General features: G+C 35.9%; 1 protein-coding gene across 1 annotated transcript in view; it reads left to right on the top strand.

The window, feature by feature from the left end:
• Positions 1–17,950, top strand: part of LOC121436660 (nik-related protein kinase-like) — a 100,389-nt gene that overhangs the window by 6,582 nt on the left and 75,857 nt on the right. The window contains exon 2 of the mRNA XM_041636667.1: positions 135–200. Within this exon, the coding sequence (XP_041492601.1) occupies positions 135–200 (66 nt within the window). The remainder of the gene's footprint in view (positions 1–134; positions 201–17,950) is intronic.

The following is a 17,950-nucleotide window of genomic DNA, read 5'->3' as shown; positions in this document are numbered from 1 at the left end:
TTTACTTATTTCTTTTGGGATGTGGGTTCATCAAAGAACATGTTCTAGGGAGTGCCTTTTGTTTTATAAATTCTAAAGGAACAATGCAGATTTTTTTTCAAGAAAACTGATAATTTTTGTTCTACATTTTGTAGGATCCAACTGGAATATTCTCACTAGATAAAACCATTGGTCTTGGTACTTATGGAAGAATCTATTTGGTAAGTGGAACTAGGTTATTTATTCATGCTTAATTTTCTAATAACAGCAATTGTGAGTTAAACCCTAACAATGCCAATAAAATACAGCGTATAAAGTACAATGCATAAATCTGATAGGCGAATCAATTTAAAATATGAGGTTTAAAAATTTACTGTATATTGAAGCAATGAACATAAGATGCAAAATTAAAAGCAAAAATAAGACTCTTCGACTGAAAGGGGAAAAAACCAAATAGAATGTGCCAAAATAATAATATCATTTGTGTTATAATATGTATTAATGATTTTTAGTTATTTATTTTCAACTTTAAATTGAATGTTTTATTATGGATAGGCAAAGTTTATTAATTTTCTATATTAATGCACACGAGTCTGCAAATGTGTAAAATTTGCTAATTTCTCAAGAAATGCTACACTTTCCATGGTACACACCTTTAATTCCAGTACTTGGGAAGCAGAGGCAAGCAGATCTCTGTGAGTTCAAACCCAGCCTGGTCTATAGAGTGAGTTCTGGGACATCCAGGCCTGTTACACAGAGAAACTCAATCTCAGTGGGGGGGGTGCTACACTTACTTAATAATTATATATTAAAAACTTAAGTCTGTCACAGGAATTATGATAATCTCTCGGGATGAACTAATGAATGAAACAAGTGTAAGTCCTGCTTCTTTGAGCCTTACAATATTGAAACATGTCAAGTATGCATATGCAGAGAGGCTTTTTTTTAAACACCCACATATAGTATATAAGTAAACAGACAGCTTTATAATTTTAATTGTCATGCATTAACTGTTAGAAAATTCCTAGCAATATAGATAGATAAAACATGAAAATTCCTTTATATTAAAGGATCAATGCTGACCCACTTCCTAAAGAGTTAAAAACTGATATCAGGAGGATAAAGAATGAAGTGCTGTCATGGTGGATATTAAGACATTCCAGCAGGGCAGGACAATAATAAAGACTTGCAAATAGCCTTGTCACCTTAGCCCAGCCTGCTTCTTGTACTCAAAAGTATGGTAAATTTCTAGTTCTCTATCATATGTTATAAAATATAAGGTTGTGCACAAGGAAGCACTTCTTTTTCTAAGGCCTTTCCCTTGAAACCAATAGCAGTGTCCCTACTAGCTAACCTTACTGCCCACTGATCGCAGGTCATAGTTATATGCATTGCGTAGCAGTGTCCTAATATAGACCTAAAGAAAACATCTTTCCCATTGACACAAGAGTGCCCTCTAGAAGGGCATGAGGTGTCTTCTCTAATTTATCTACCAATATTGGAGTGAGAGATGCTTATTAAATTTTTTCACCAAAGTACATTCCAAAGAGTAGCAAGAGCAATGTTGGCAAGCCCTACATACAGAGAGAAGCTTAGCAAGTACGAAAAACAGAGAGAATGATAATCAAAAGGACAAAAGTTTCCTTTTCTTCAAATAAACAGAATCGATTAGCTACAGACAGTATTAATGGCACAGAGCCAAGTATATTGCTTATGCTAATTTTTATTTCATACTTGCTAATATTCTCACTTTTGCCTCCTGATACAATGATAAAATACCATAGACATGGGCAGCAAAATACCTTTTTGTGACAGATACATCTAGAATATGTATATTCCATAGATATTTTAGTTCCTGAGACATATGTATATATGTATATATGCATTTGTAATTCCTCTGACTAAGAAGTATAGCAACTCCTCCATCACCAAATGATGCAAGTAAGGTAAGAATTGAACATCCATCAGAGGACATCAGAGCTGTGATGTCTTGACCAGAAGAACAGTCAAAAAGGTAAAAAAAAAAAAAGGTATGTTATGCATGATAATTTATTAAAAAAACAACAACTCCGGGTTTAGTATAAAATTAATAAAATTTACTCATAAGTTTAAACAAATATTTATAGTCATATAGCTATCACCACAATAAAGACTTTAATATAATTTTTATGTTAATGAAAGTCAAGGAATGTTCTTACACTCAGCTGTGTGGTATACCAGATGATGTGCGATGATTATGATTATTATGAATTTTGTTTTTACATATAATTACTATTGTGCTATAAATTTATTTATATATTCACTGTTTCTATGCTTATTGTTTTGGGGGGTTGGATGGTCAAGTTCCTTAGACAAAATAAAAATAATGCCTTTTATATTAACATTTAATTTAGTCATTTCTAAAATTTTTATTTCTTTATAAAAATTCAATTCTGTATCTGGTATGAAGAGCTTAAGACCGAAGGCCTTAATGTCCCTTATAGTTTGAGGTTTCTACTAATGAAATGCACGACTTCTTTACTTCTGGAAGATATTTACAGCCATAGGAGCTCTATTGACATTTTCTCTCAGCAATATAAACACGTTACTCCATTTCCATCTGGTTTCCATAGTTTCTGAAGTCTTGTGTATATGAGGGGGGAGGGAGAGAAAGAGAGTGTGTGTGTTCCTGTGTAGTTCATTTTCTTGCCCCATCCTAGTAGGGTTGCACCTTCCTTTATTATGTTTGTGCCATAAATCCATACAGAGATGCTTTTATGTCTGCAATTATATCCTGTATCTCACTTACTGAGATTTTTGCAGATTCGTGCTTGGCCTTTAGTAATTCACTTAAAAAATACATGACTTCTTCATGTCTGCTTCTATGTATGTCTGTTCCCCCTGTGGCCATAGGTGAGTCCACGCCTTTCTTCAGACTTAAGGTTTGTTGACTGCTTTGAAACTTCTTTCTAGATTAAAAAAGTGTGATTTTGTAGATTGTTTGATTTTTTTTTCTTGCTGTTAGGCTAGGAGTGATTCTCTTTCTGGAATTCATATCCTAATTCAAAGCGAGCAGTCTGCCTGAATTTCTTTTAATGAGAGCTCAGGATGCAGTCATTCATTGTGTAGATTTTATGTGAACCTATTGAGATCCAGAGGTAAAAAATATTTCTCATTCTCGGGTTTTCTAAACAGAACCCAGTTTTGTGACATTGATGATTAAAGCTCTATTTACAACATAAAGTTGTCTTTCTGTCACTCACACATGACTTTACCCCTTTTTATTATATCTCAAATTAATTTCTTTCTGCAGAAAGATACAGTAATATTACCCTCATAGAAAACAACATGGAGTAAGTGTTCATCAGTTTTAAAGTGATTCTCCTCTTTACACTAATAATTCTGCTTTTAGAAGTGTATAATTGAACACTCCAAATTAGAAGAATAAAGATACTCCCTGCAGTGGAAAGTTGGCTTATTGTGGTGAGGACACAGCACCATTGAACCAGGCAGATCTACTTCAGAGCTTAGCGCTCTGGCAGTGAATCAGTCACTTAACCTCCGATTACACATTTCTTTTGTTGTTTATAAGAGAGAGCTCATTCTCCTTACCTTGCAGACTTGAATACAACTTAGAAAGAGTAGTTATAGAACGTTTGACATATGGTAGATTTCTGTTAAAACGGCTATTACTGTCATTATTGCTACAATTATTTCCACAAAGAAAAATTCAGTAACACTGTAAATAATACAAAAAAAAAGTGATGGAAAGAATAACCTTATGCTTGGTATTTCACTGTATTGTAAAGCAGTATTTTGTAAAATGACAGAACAGAATGATATAGTCGTTATTACACTTACATCTTGATTATGGTTATGACTAAATATGCAGCTGAAAAATACTGAGTAAACCTTAGTTTAGTAAGATATTGGGTAATTTTTCTAGTCTATATTTTTGCTAGATTTTTTCTGTCTATAATATTAAATGCTTGAGATAAAAACACATGTCTAAATTTTACATATATACATCTATTCTATATTCAATAGTACCACCTGTTAAACAACTAACCTATACAACAAAATGGAGATATGATACCATTCAAAGTTACTGTGTGAGTGACTCACAGAGTCCTTTGCTTTTTTGGTGCTGCCAACCACATCCCCTGCTGTTGTTTGTTTTGGTTAAAAGTCTCTCCAATGTCTTCCAGCTTGTTTCCAAGGCCTCCTTCTCTGACAGGTTTCCAGCTGTCTGCTGAGGTCTGTGCACATAGGAATGAAGACTGACTTTCACTGTGTTCTACCTTGTAACTCTTCTCCTTCCCGTCTTCTAATTAGACAGCTATCTTCCCTCTCTATCCTTCTTCCTGCCAATACAAACTTCACTCGAAATTTTGGGTTTCCTTTTCCTTCTTCATTTTAGGAGAGAGAGAGAAGTACAGCTCTTCCCCTTTCCCCCAGTGGGGTTAGAAATGATATTTTTCTCTTTACCTTTAACTACTAGTCTCATAGCGTCTAACTAGCAAGTTCAATTGGAAGGATATTTAATATTTGGCTATGAGATGGTATATCTGCAAAAAGAAAATAGGATATGGGCTGGCAAGCTAGCTTAGTGGGTAAAGGTGCTTACAGTGTATACCTGATGACCTTAGTTCAATCCCCAGAGTCGGTATGAAGGTAGGAGAGAATCAAATCTACAAAGGTGTTCTCCAGTCTCTGTATGTACACTATGGCATATGAGTGATACCCCTCACCTCTCCAGAGATGGTAAAAATATATTGCAATTCGTTCTTCAATGATGCAGGATAATACTCAAATTTCTCTAGGAGCAATGTACACAGATGAGCCTCGGTAATTATATGAAATACTGAGCAAGAGACCAAGACCCTTTGGGGAGGAAGGAGGGAAACTGACAACTTGACCATGTTAACTTACACTAAGCATGTCACCTTAATTTTCTAAGCATATATATTCAACAATAATATAAATGTTTCAGACACGATAATTGTCAAAGTTTCTTGTGCTTTGAGCTTTGAGATACAGCACTTCACATAGTGCCTGACACCACATGTAATGTAGCAAGTTGTACTATCATTAAAATAATGACAACAATCCTGTAGTCCCTCTGTCTTCTTACACACTACAAGTTGATTATTGGCTAGTGCCAATTTGTTGCAGTAGTTCTATGTTTTAGTTCACCAAACAAAATATTCTTCAGTGTGGTTTTCTGTTTCTTCCTCTGTTTCACCACACGATAGGCTTGATTATTAGCCGAGTAATTATTAGCCATTGCACAGGTAAAAAATTGCAGTAGGAATATGAAGAATGCAAATATGCATTGGTATGTAATATTAGTGAAACAGTCAACAGGATTTTCAGAATGAATTAAATGACATTGGCCTTCATGAGATCTCAACTGTACTTCTCACATTTGAAACCCACTCCTACATTACCATTTAGATGTGTGGAAGACAATTAAAGGAGCTAAATGTCTCAAGGCAACTGTTTCAAGCAAAGGAAAATTCATGTGAAATATAGTAAAAATTTATGTAGATGAAATTGAAGCTTACCTTGGATGTTGATCCTTGGGAGATCTTAGAGAAATCTGCCCGTTGGTAGTCAGAAGGTTAATTCAGGTAAATTATAGTAAATAATTCCTGACTTGGTTCTGCTCTGGAAATGCACCACTTATTGTACACACCTTCTTTGAAAACACCATCCAATGCATGGCTCTTAAATTTAATTGTTCATATGCACTGTTGGACACATTGCTTCTTTTTGCAGTCCTTCTCATACAGGCGAGAGTGAGGTTTATTAGCTGCATTTTCTGCATTTAAATTTAGAGCAAGGAATGGGAAAAGAAAGGAAGGAAAGAAAAGTCTTCAAAGTTGATGGCATACAATTTATGATATTTAAAATTAATTTCCAGAAATATGGTGCTGACATTTGAGTTGCCTAGCCACTAGGTCTATTGGATGAGAGAATGAATATTTTTCCTTTTAGGCTGAAATTATACTGTTTATTTGCCTACCAAATGTCTAGCACTGTGAATGCTTTCTTTTTAGGTAGGAAAGTTTCCTAACATCCTTGCCATTTTGCAAATATAGCTCAATTAAGTCAGCCAACAAATATTACTTGAGTGCCCACAGAGAACACAGCGCTGGGTATTTTATCATCTATTGCAAGCCTCTGAAGCAGGAGCTGAAGCTGATGCTTAATTGAAACCATAGGCCTACCAGGCTATTGTGTCCTCCTCATACAATACCCCAGTTCTGTCGCCTCCTTTCTGTCACTTTGCTCCTTTGTGATGATATGCCTCAGATGTAAGAATTGGTCCTTCTCAAGCACCATCAGACTGACCTAGCATAAGAAATGTTAAGTGTATCTATTACAAAAAGCATTGTTTCGAATGTCTAAAATGTTCATGATAGAAATTTCCAAAATGTTATTGATTACGTACTTTGTCTCATATATTGTGCTCATTAGAATGTGATAAGACAATCAGAAACCTATGGGGAGACAATTTTTCTTTTTTTATTTGAGACTTCCGTTTGACAAAGGAATAAAAGGAAGAAAAGGGAGAAAAATTAGAATGGCCAAAGAGGAGAATATACGAAGTATAATGAAGGTTCTGACCAATGAGATTACTAGAACAACTTCATCTTCACTAAGGGAACAGAGGTTGAATATTTGTAGTATGGTGGTGAAAAGGACCAGCATAGGCCAAGTGAATTGAGACTCAGGACCAAATTAATGGAAAGTACTGAGTCTTACATGCCTTGGAGAAAAGGTTGTGTTTCTATCTTGGCAGTGTCTCTCTCAAACTGTGGTAAAGGATATAGGCCTCTGAATTTTAGGCTTGCCTTCCCCCCATATTATCAAAACTTGTGCTTCTCAATTAATCTTGAAGAAGAAAGAAGCCATTAACATTATAGTTAGAGAAGAACAAGTCATGTATGAGTTTCTGCCTCTAAAATATAATTAATGTATTCAATATAATATATGGAAGAGCAAGTTTTAAATACACATATAAATCGTTTTCATATTAGCAGAGCAAACTTAGTTCCTTTGGCTTTATTTTAGCTTTTACCAGTTTCTCGCTAGGTCACCATCACATTTTATTAAATAGACACTTTGTAAAATAACACTTGCATTATTGAAATAATGCAATAAAATAAGAATGAGCCCTATTTGTTTTTCAGGCTTCTCAACAGTCTATCATATTTGTATACCTTTAACTAAGATACTGTTGTGAATGGTGCAATATTTGTGATTAGAAATTAGTATGTCATTGTGACTCTCTGAGAAGTGTAAAAAAACGTGGAAGCTCCTAGAAATTGATTTTGCTCAGTGATTTCGGTGGTTAAAAACTTACATTTAATTAGCAAAATTAAAGACAATATAAAGGGCAACTAAAATATACCAACAGGTCTTTATGCTACAGTTTTATTTCCCCTGCTGAGCAACACCTATGTTATAATAAAGTGCTCTCCTACCAAAGCATGAGAAAGAAGAGGAAAATGGGATGTTGGGGAAATGATGGCATCATAGTGGTGGCTTATGTGTCATTTGTATTATAAAATAAGAAAGCATCTATAAGTTTGTCTTTTTAGACAGAGTCCCTCTATGAATAGGAAAAGAAGGTTGGATTGTTCAGAGTTCCCTGAGGGGAGAAAAGATTGATTATAGTCTAAGCAATGCCAGTGACATTTTGTATAAATCATTAACTGTGAAGAGCAAAAAACAAAAAAGCGCCACCATGATAAAAAAAAAAAAAAGTACAGGCCTAAGAGTCCTCAGAGAAGGACAACTTTTCTTGACTTGGAGAAAAATACTGCAATATATTATTGAAATATTATCTACTTTTAGCAAGTGTGACCTCAAGGTCTAAACAGCACATTGCACTGTTCCTAGCTCTTACTTTTAATTATTACCTTTCTAACTCACAAGAGCACTGTGATTTGAGTGTCTTGCTCATTCACACATTAGGACACAGAAGATGGAAGAGATAATGAACAAACTGACAAAAATCTATAATATAGTATAGCTAAGAGCACACATCCCAGGATTGAGGAAATTTGGGGTTTACTTTGCAATTTCTATATGTTATATAATATATGTATATAATATTGTATACACACAAAATAGATTAGCATGACTTGATGGCTTTGTTAAAAGATGGGCATGATGGTAAGTAGGACAAGGAGGAATGGATATGGAAGGAGTTGGGGTAGGGATCAGATATGATCAAAAACATTGAGTGGGATTCTTAAAGAACTAATAAAATAAAACTAAAATCAACACTCTTAAGTGTATGTACTAAATGTATCTGTTGATATACATCTAGTAACGTGTAAAGATTAGACTGTAGAAAGCTTAGAGACCCTTTTCTCTGCTTAAGAACATAACTTCTCCCAGAAAAGACAGAAAAAAAAATGCACATAAGGGTTAAGTGGCCATAGCTTGGAAGGTTAGACAGTGGCAGAGGGTGAGAGTTGAGCAAGTGGACATAGAGGGAAAGCTTTGGCATTGCAGATGTGGAGATGAGAACCAGATGTACCTTTTCAGATGTCTCTTATATTGTCTCTTCAGATGGGGGTGCAGGTTTCAACAGAACTTACTGCTCATGATTTCCCTAGTGCTTAGCCTCTATAAGAGTTGTAATCAGCCAAATTCTTCCCACCTTGTCACAAAACAGTGTTGCAATGACAGTATAAAGCCAGCGAGAAGGCTTGGAGTGGATGGCGAAAGGTTAGTTAGTCTTTAAAACTGCTATGGAAATTCTATAGAGAGCAGGGATCCAGTTATACGGTTTATAAAATTTTGACTGTACTTCTGGATTGCATAAAGAAGTTAATTGCACATGTGAGGAGAGAAGGCCATCAAGAACAAATAACAAGAGAAAATTTCCTGGTCGATTTTCTATTGTCCACATTTATGTTTCCATTTTACCTTAAGAATTACTATTTAACAAAGAGATTATGATTTAGAAGGGGTGCATCCAGGAAATAATTTTTAACCACTTTTTAATTCTCGTTGGAACAAGCATGGTACCTTATACCCATAGTGCTTAGTGCATTTTCTGTTGGCCCTAAAGGATGTGTACAGAAATGACTTCCTCACAAATGGCACTTTATTAGGAGCTCTCTGCAGATGCACCTTGATGGGAAGGAATAATGACACCCTGCTTAGCCTTTCAAATTATGCCACCTAAGTAACTTTCTATTCTGACTTTTTAAAAAAGGTGGTACTGTGTAGAGATAAATATTTCCAAAGGATGGAAATATTAGCTCTACTTTTTATTACTCTCTTCTGAATGAGTCATTTAGAAAGCTTGAAAGAGTATATTTTTTTCGCAGGGTACTGTAGTTTGCTGTAGTGTTGTTGGCATGGCCAAATAAGATGGTTTCAAGAGAGCTTCATACCTTCAGGAAGATGTCTAGAGCATGTACAAATATTTCCTGACTTGGAAAATTGGCAGCCATTAGGAAGAAAAACACAAATAAATAAGAACATACAAATGTCCTTGCTTCCCTTCAACTTCTACCCATACTCGCCAGCTTCTTAACTATACTAAATTTTATTATGCTTTAAAATAAATTAAATGACCCAAAATAGAAAACTCTAAAAAATTTAGTAGTGTAGTTTTTTTTTGTTTTGTTTTGTTTTGTTTTGTTTTTTTTTTTTTTTTTGCTACTCTCCTCGTCCCTCCCCCTTCCCACTCTGCTTTGGTCTCTTTCCTTTCTGCCTCTCTTTTATTCTCTTTCCCACTCCCTCTCTCTTCATTGATAACAAACTTGTCTGGGTTTACTGGGTGCTTTTCCAGCTGCAAGGTCCCAGAATGCTACTATTAGTCAAACTCTGTGTGTGTGTGTGTGTGTGTGTGTGTGTGTGTGTGCGTGTGTGTGTGTGTGTGTGCGTGTGTGTGTGTGTGTGTGTGCGTGTGTGTGTGTGTGTGTGTGTGTGTGTGTGAGAGAGAGAGAGAGAGAGAGAGAGAGAGAGATTATGTATGCTTGATTTATAACCCTTTCACTCATTTAAACATATTGTACTTGGTGTGAAGTAGACATATCCACTTCTGAATAGTAGTGGAAGAAATAATCAGCATGAACAAAAGTGTGCAAACTAGTTGAAATGGAAAATAAAATAGTGTGGTATTGTTAGAGTGCAGAGGCCCTGGTTACTCCAGCCAGGGCAGTGGAGAATCACTTCAACTGATTTCACAACAACGTACTACCACCATTGAAAATACACAAGTAGAATTAAGTGACTGGTTATTTGGAAGAAATTATTAAATATGTTTATTGGTAACTGGTATATATAGCCTTACTAAAATAGAACATAGATGTTTTTTGTATTGTACCCTAAATGGTTTTGGGGACTTCTCAGACAAATCTGAATGCCTAGAATCAAGAGAAGAAGATTCCAGAACAATAACTTACCGTCAGCATCTTTCCCTGATGCCCTCTAGATGGGATACTCTGGCATGAAGCCAGAACTTTACAGATAAACCTTCCCCAATTTCCTCCATATTTGACAGTACCAATGACATGTGTGAGTATGTGAAGTTGGAGGAGGGTTTACAGAACCCATTGAAACATAGCTAATTAATCTATGCAAGATAATGTTTAGAAAAAATGGCAAAACAACTATGCCAGTAATTCTGTTAAAACTGTTATAAGGCCTTTCAGACATTATAAAATAGGATAATTTATATTTTTTAACTTTTTTATTTCTGAAATTATAATATAATTAACAACAATTCTCTTCCCTTTCTCCTTTCAAACACTCCCATATAACCCCGTGCTCTCTTGCAAATTCATGGCCACTTTCTCATTGATTGTTACATGCATGTATGTATACATATGTACATTTATTTTCTTAAAGATAATCTGTTCAGTCTGAATAATGTTACTTGTATGTATGTTTTCAATATTATAGGAGGCAAAGAACCTGCTTTTCTATACCAGTTTTTTTGGTAGTTATATTCAACTTTGCAAATACTAGTGCCTTTGGGATTCTGGTGGTGTTTTGAATTATCTTTTGAGTTATTTTTGTCGAGACTACCACTCACTTCATGGATGAGTAAAATTTAGATGCATGAGTTATAGCAATAAAGATTTATTTTCTGAGGATATGTCGCTAGGTTTATAGGACTTGCCTTATACTTGCATTAAAATATGCAGAATGAGAGGTAAACTAAATAACTTTGTTGATTCCTAATTGAGACATTTATTGAAAAACAGCCATGAGGACAAGGGCTAGATAATATTTATCATTTCTTTAATCTTCTCTGCAGAAGCAGTATACCAAAACAAATTTGTTGGTTTATTGTATATTTTCTGGTTTTCTTTATTTAAATGCTATATTTCAATGCCTTGATGAACAGGTAGGGCTTTAAAAGGGAAAGAAAAGAAAGCATGTGTGGTAAAAGGACAGGAATAGAGGAATTTAAGAGTCTTCAGAACTAGAGTTGTCGATTTGGCCCGCAACTTTCAGCTAAATTGGAATCTTTTGGAACAGAGCATAATTTGAGGGCCAGTCTGCCCCAAAGGTATATACTTCTACTCCAAGTATGCCCCAAAGGTATATACTTCTACTCCAAGCACAGCTGTCCACCTGAAACTAGAGTCTAGCCGGGCAAGTCCTGTGCTTTAGCTGCCAGCGTTATGCAGTACCAGCTTTAGCCAACCACAAATCTATTGTTCGCTAGCCCTATATTAAGAAGTAAGAGGGGCCCTGTCTTACCCACCTGCTATGGTATGGCGAGGAATGCTGAATCAGCTTAACTAAAACTGCTGCCAAAGGGTGGGGAGGGCTGCTCTTCTAGTCCTGAAACAGCTGCTACTCCTCCCTGCTTCTAGCAAATGTTGTCTTGTTCTTCTTTGTGCTCTCCATAGCAAAGCTGCTTTGCTGGCAGCTGGAGGGGGCACTAAGTCCAGGTGAATAATTTTTTCCTCACTGAAGGGCCGAAGCAAGCAAAGGAGAGTTTTCACCTTGGCAAACAAAGGAGAAGACTTGCCTGCTCACTCTACTAGGCTGTCTAAGACAATTGTAGCCGTCCTAAGTTACTGTGTGTTTTTTCTTTCTTACTGTGTATGTCGATGGGCTCTGAACTGGCGAACTTGTCAGTCTTTGTCCAGCTTCATTGCACCTCATAATGGGTCTAATCACTTAGTATGATTGCAACTAATAAAAATCGATAATGTTGGTGTTTCTTCTGCTGAAAGACCATCTATTCTATGACAGAGGCCAAGCAGACTGGCCACCAAAGATTAGTGTTGCTTAGAACTCAATCAGATATAGTCCATTTTTTGAGTTGTGATAAATCACTTATTCTATATATGGTACTAGTACTTTTAACCAACAGAAACATATACAGGTTGCGAATAAGCTTGTGTATAGCATGGAATGGAGGTAGACTAGCAGCAATGCTGCTTAAAACTAGCCATTACTTCACCCTTTCTAAAATTATATCAGCATGGTCTAGAGATGCTCCCTCCACTACTACTGACAGTCTCCAGAAAAATAGTGTATCTTTAATTTTAGGAAGAACCCCAAAACAGCTCTCTAGGTCATGTGGCATTGCTAGTTATACCAGTAAGCAATTGCTGAGTCCCAGTGGAAAGAAGAACCCTGAGCAGTGTCACCATCTTAGGGACATTTGTTGGTCCCTCTAACATCATCAGTTTTCTTCCTAGTGGATCATGAAAAGTAGTTATTAATTTAAAGTAGAGATAGTTTATCAAGGTAATATGTAGATAAAATTCTTAAATTTTTATTTGTAGGTGACAAAAATACATAATAACTTTAATTGATTGCTATATGCCAGATATTCTATATACTATATGGGAATTAAACAATTTTCTTTCTCATATCAACCCCATGAATTAGTTTTATGAATGTTACTTGTTTGTTTCCTTTAGAATTGTTTTCTTTAGAACAAGTTTTTTTTAAAAAAAAGAATAAATTTTATGTCAAACACTTCAACAGCAAAGTGTCCAGTGCAAAATGTATTTTGAAACTAACCAGAACAGAAACAAATTAGATATGTTATTGATATTGTGCTATACAGATTAAAAGGGAAAAGCTTTCTCACAATTAATTAGATAGTAGATGTGTATACTACTTAAGAGACTAATGTTCTTGATAGGAGTTCTGCCCAGGAAGATAACTGTTTTCTGGATTAAACTCCACGTTGCTAACAAATTCAATGCAGAAAACTTATTTCTGTAATTAAATTTGTTCTGGTCCCTATGCCACAGTGGGAACACATGCTTTGGTATCATACAGGTCTGAATTTAACAAGTAGAATGGCTAGGGGGTGGGTCACTTCACCTCCTTTAAGCTCAGTTTTACAAAACAATGGGAACGGGGAAATTCATTATGTAACATAGTTGTTATTATCCCTGAAAGAACATGCAAAAACTTTTCACCAATGCTAGAAATTGTACAACATCTTTATTATCATTGAGGATGGGGGAAATGATAGAGGTCCAGGCAACTAAGGAATGCTTAGAATGGAAAAAACAGGGCTCTCTGGGAAAAGCAATGCTAATAGTTATTCAGTATCAAATGGTCAGCCTCAAAAGCATATATACAAGTAACAGTATATAGACTGAGCCAGTTATGTTTAGGAACATGTGTATACAAATATACACATGTATATAACAACAATTAATGAAAAAAGAGATCATGAACTTGGGGGGAGAAAGGAGTATATGGGAGGGGCAGGAAGGGGGAAATGGAAGGGAGAAATGATGTATTTACATTATTATCTCAAAAATAAAATAAAATAATGACTTCTCTGAAAGCTGATATAGATTGGGAAGAATCAAAGTTCTTTGCTGGCCTTTAGTCCTAGCATTCGGAAGGGAGAGGCAGGCGAATCTCTGTGAGTTTGAGGCCAGCCTGGTCTACAAGAGCTAGTTCCAGGACAGGCTCCAAAGCTACAGAGAAACCCTGTCTTTAAAAAAAAAACAAAAATTATGAATAAAAAGTCCAAGCCCTCAACAGGGAAATTACATGCTTAAAGTCAAATAAGTAAGGACGTAAAACCTAATGCTTTATAGAAAATTCATGTTCTTTGTTAATGTACACTCATGCAAGGCTTCCAGATACTAATTATTACTCCAGTTTGCAGGCAGCTCTGATCTACATATCCTACTTCTTTCCAGAGAGCTGAAGGTGAAATATCTCACTTTTCCCCTGCTTCTGTACCAGATTGTCAATCATTAAAATGTTAATACAGGCTGATAGTACTAGCTTTTGTTCCTCTACCAGGGGAGCATAATTTCTTTGGAAATTAAATGTGATTCAAATGTTTCTCTGAGATCTTTTGAGTGATAGCCATGAGTAAACAATATTAATCAATTTATGTAAAGCAGTCTTATTGATATTCATCAAAATTCAAGGAGGAAAGAAGGAGTCTTCCATCTGAGGCACACAGAAGTCCCATGGCACACATCTTTCTCTGGATCATTGTTTTGTTTTGTCTCGTCTCTCTTGACTCTTTTCTCTTTAAATAGTAATACTGCTTAGTACAGTGAAAAGCTTACACTGCCATAAATTTCTTCAAATTTTTCTGGAAAGAATCTGAAAATATGGGAAGAAAATTTGTTCCTGGCTTTCTACAATCATTTTCCACCACGTTTATGTCCGTGTGTTATATATTATTATGTCAAATCTTAGGTAATTTGTCCTAGCTGTATTAGATGGTGATGGTCCTTTGAAAGCAGGGAAGTCTGTCTATATTGCTGGTGCCAGATATACCTGGGACTAGGAGGCAGTAATAGAGGGAGAATTAATGATATAAAATGGGATAAACGTCAGTATTTCATTCTTTCCAGAGTAATCAACAATTGGATATGAACTGTTTCAGCGACAATGCAAGCAGAGTTAGTAGCATCCTGGACTTGCATCCCTTCAATGGAATATAATATCTTTATTTTTGTACTGCACAAGTTCTTAAATAGGGGTGCACACCAAAATCCTCCGGAGGAATCATTTGCATAAACACATGTCCAAGGTCTACATGAAAATATTTCCATTGAGAACTACTGCTAAGCTAAACTTCAGATGTGAACACGAAGACTCCGGGAGGGCTTATTCGTTTATTCAGAAGCTAGAAAACTTTAGCTTTATAAGTTTTGAGTACATAGAGGTTTGACTCAATATAGTATGATTTTCTGGAAAGAGAGACCAAAAATATTTCTCACAGAACAGCTTGCTGCATTTCTCCAATCTCCCATCACTGGACAGCCATACACTAGGTCTTCTTGCCAGGAATCACCTTTTTACATGCATTTTATAAATTAAGAAGTGCATTAAGCCACTGATGAACAGTTTAGCACATGAGATTAGTTCTCACCTAATCCCAAGGGAAATGAGCTCCATGGCAGGTAAATTATTTCTAATGGCTGTGTGAGAATTAAGAGGGAGAATTTCCTAACAAGGAGAGTTGCTCCCAAGAAAAGCAAAGCCAGATGTAGCACCTCTGTAAAAGGAAAGAGCCTTAAGGGCTATGTGGGAGGGGTGGGGGATGAAGGCAAAGTACACTTTGTCAGAGGTTATCCAATTGCCCTTGATGGAGGGAGCCTGGTTCTCTCACTCCTACAGGCTCAAGTCTTTTTTACTTCGAATGACCCTCCACTGACCCTAGTTCATTTAAATGCAAAGCAACAAAAAGAGAAAGACTGAAGGACTTAATCCTAACCCTTAAGTTACAAAGTATTAAACAGCTGATTGATCGGACCAATTCAGAGAAGGGACAGCACACACTGTATATTCCAAGCAACTGTTCAAATTTATTTGGCATTTCAGGAAAACAGACTACACTAAGCCAATGGAGAAACAACCTTCTCAGTCTCTTTGCACACGGCATTTTATTTGCTTACCTGAACCTCATTTAGAGTTATGACGCCTTCTAAGTTCTCCAGTGGAAAGGGGGATTGACCATTGGGTCAAATCCTGTGAGACCTCTTTGATGTGGTGAAAATGTTGTAGTGGTCACAAGCTAAGGATTCCGACTGAAGGACAGAGAAAATGGGGACATGGTCGTGCAGATTAGGTTGTTTAAAATTAACTGATGAAGAGAGACATGGTGAAGTTCTGTTTGCCCATATAAATGGAATTTGGGGACTACGACATTGGCAACCATGACTTTTACTATCCCCCTTTAAATCTCTTTCCAGTTATCAATAAAGCCTGTTTGTCTAGATGTCTTCAGAGTACATATAGTTCAGAGACTATGTTCACTTTAAAATGTGGTTTTGATTAATCCATTCTTGGATCATCCAGTTTCTTTTTGGTCAGTTAACTTGAGTCTTGGACTTTAATATTTTTTCTTTTTCATATTTGGCTATGTAAAAGGAGGATTAAAGCACATATCAAATCTAAGCAGCAGGATTTAAACCAGACTCATGAACTTACTCCTCCCTTCCCATGGTAGACACGTATTCCCTAAAGCATTACCAATGTTTTCAATTAAGGAAGCCAGTTTAAGTGGCATGTGGACCACTTTCTTAAGGGAAGCCCAGAAGCCAGTGCTAAAGTCTTGGCAGATAATAATACAAAATTAAAATCTAGTCATTTTGGATTTACTGGAAATCTGAAATTTCTATGAAACCCCAAGATGTTAATAATCCCGATAGTAAAGGAAGGAGAAATGCAGTGTCTTTAAAAAATTTTTGGATACCCCATCATATCCTTTGGAAGTTTGTCATCCAACTAATGAAATTACAGAAGTGGGCATTTACCTGTGTTTCTGCCCCTTCTCTTCTGGCTTAGCCTGTTACCTTCAGGGCCTCATTATGGTCATCCTGTTTGAGTTTTTCATTTATGACCCGTGGAGTAGTTAATTATCAGATTCTACTTTTATATCTTAATTCCGTTTGTGTTGTCAGTTTCAAAATCAGGCTACTGCATCACCAACAGCATCAGCATCACCCAAAAACTTGGTAAGAATGTAGAAGTTTTGGTTCATTCCAGTAATATGGAAACAAACAGAGTTGGGAATGCTAACTGGGTGAAGCAGACAGCTTGCTTTAACAAATGATGTCATTCTGGCTTACACCTAGTGGAAGAGTCACTGATGAAAAACATTTCATATTCTTTCCTCCCATTTTACATAGAATCAGCTACTGACCAGGAGTAAAACACATTTTACTTGGAGTTTCAAGATCGTTAGGCAAAACTTACTTAAACTCCTTTCCAATCTCCTAAATATATGATACACACAAACTTAAACACACATGCACAACATGCATACACACACACACACAAATACATACACACTATGCATGTTCCCACATGCAAAAATGAAAGTTAGAAAACAAAAATATTATTATTTAAAATTCCAACATTCCATGAAAGGGAAAGTGAATTGTTTTCTTTCCACTTGGAAAATAATAAAGATAAAAGATGAAATAGGCATAAAATTTTCCAGGTTAAGATCTTACAACATATAGGTTTGATGAAGAAATGTAAGACTCTCCTTCACAATAAAAATAAATTATAAGCCATGAAAGTATGTCTTTGGGCATGGATAAAAGCAAACACCCTGACTCTCCTGCTCCCACAAATTTTTAAAAGTTTAGAAATACATGCAGCCCTGGTTTTGATTATAGAATTAGTTACTTTCCTCTGCTTGGCATATGTATTCTGTTAGTGATGTGGAAACTTAAGCAATTTGTTCCTTACATCTTAATACACAGTCGAGTAGCATTTTGGGACAGTCTTCACAAAGTTCTCTTTTGGCAAGTTACTGATGGCAGCTTAATGCACTGGTTTGCAGTAGTGTAACAGCGTTCTGCAGTAAATTTCTCTGTGCTGATGGCTTAGAATGCACTAAATGTTTCTGCAGAACTTTCAGATCTAGAAACCTGGGCAGAATTTTTTTTTTTTGAAAGGGCAGAAGTTGACAGTGGAGATAGAAAAAGTTGTAAGCTCTCATGGTGAGATTTACAAAGAGATAATTTAGAGATGATTTGAAGAC

Source organism: Microtus oregoni, unplaced genomic scaffold, assembly GCF_018167655.1.
Source record: "Microtus oregoni isolate MIOR12 unplaced genomic scaffold, Mior012 000050F_001, whole genome shotgun sequence".
Classification (NCBI taxonomy): domain Eukaryota; kingdom Metazoa; phylum Chordata; class Mammalia; order Rodentia; family Cricetidae; genus Microtus; species Microtus oregoni.
Note: the sequence above shows the minus strand (reverse complement) of the source record. Positions and strands in the feature narration are given on the sequence as shown.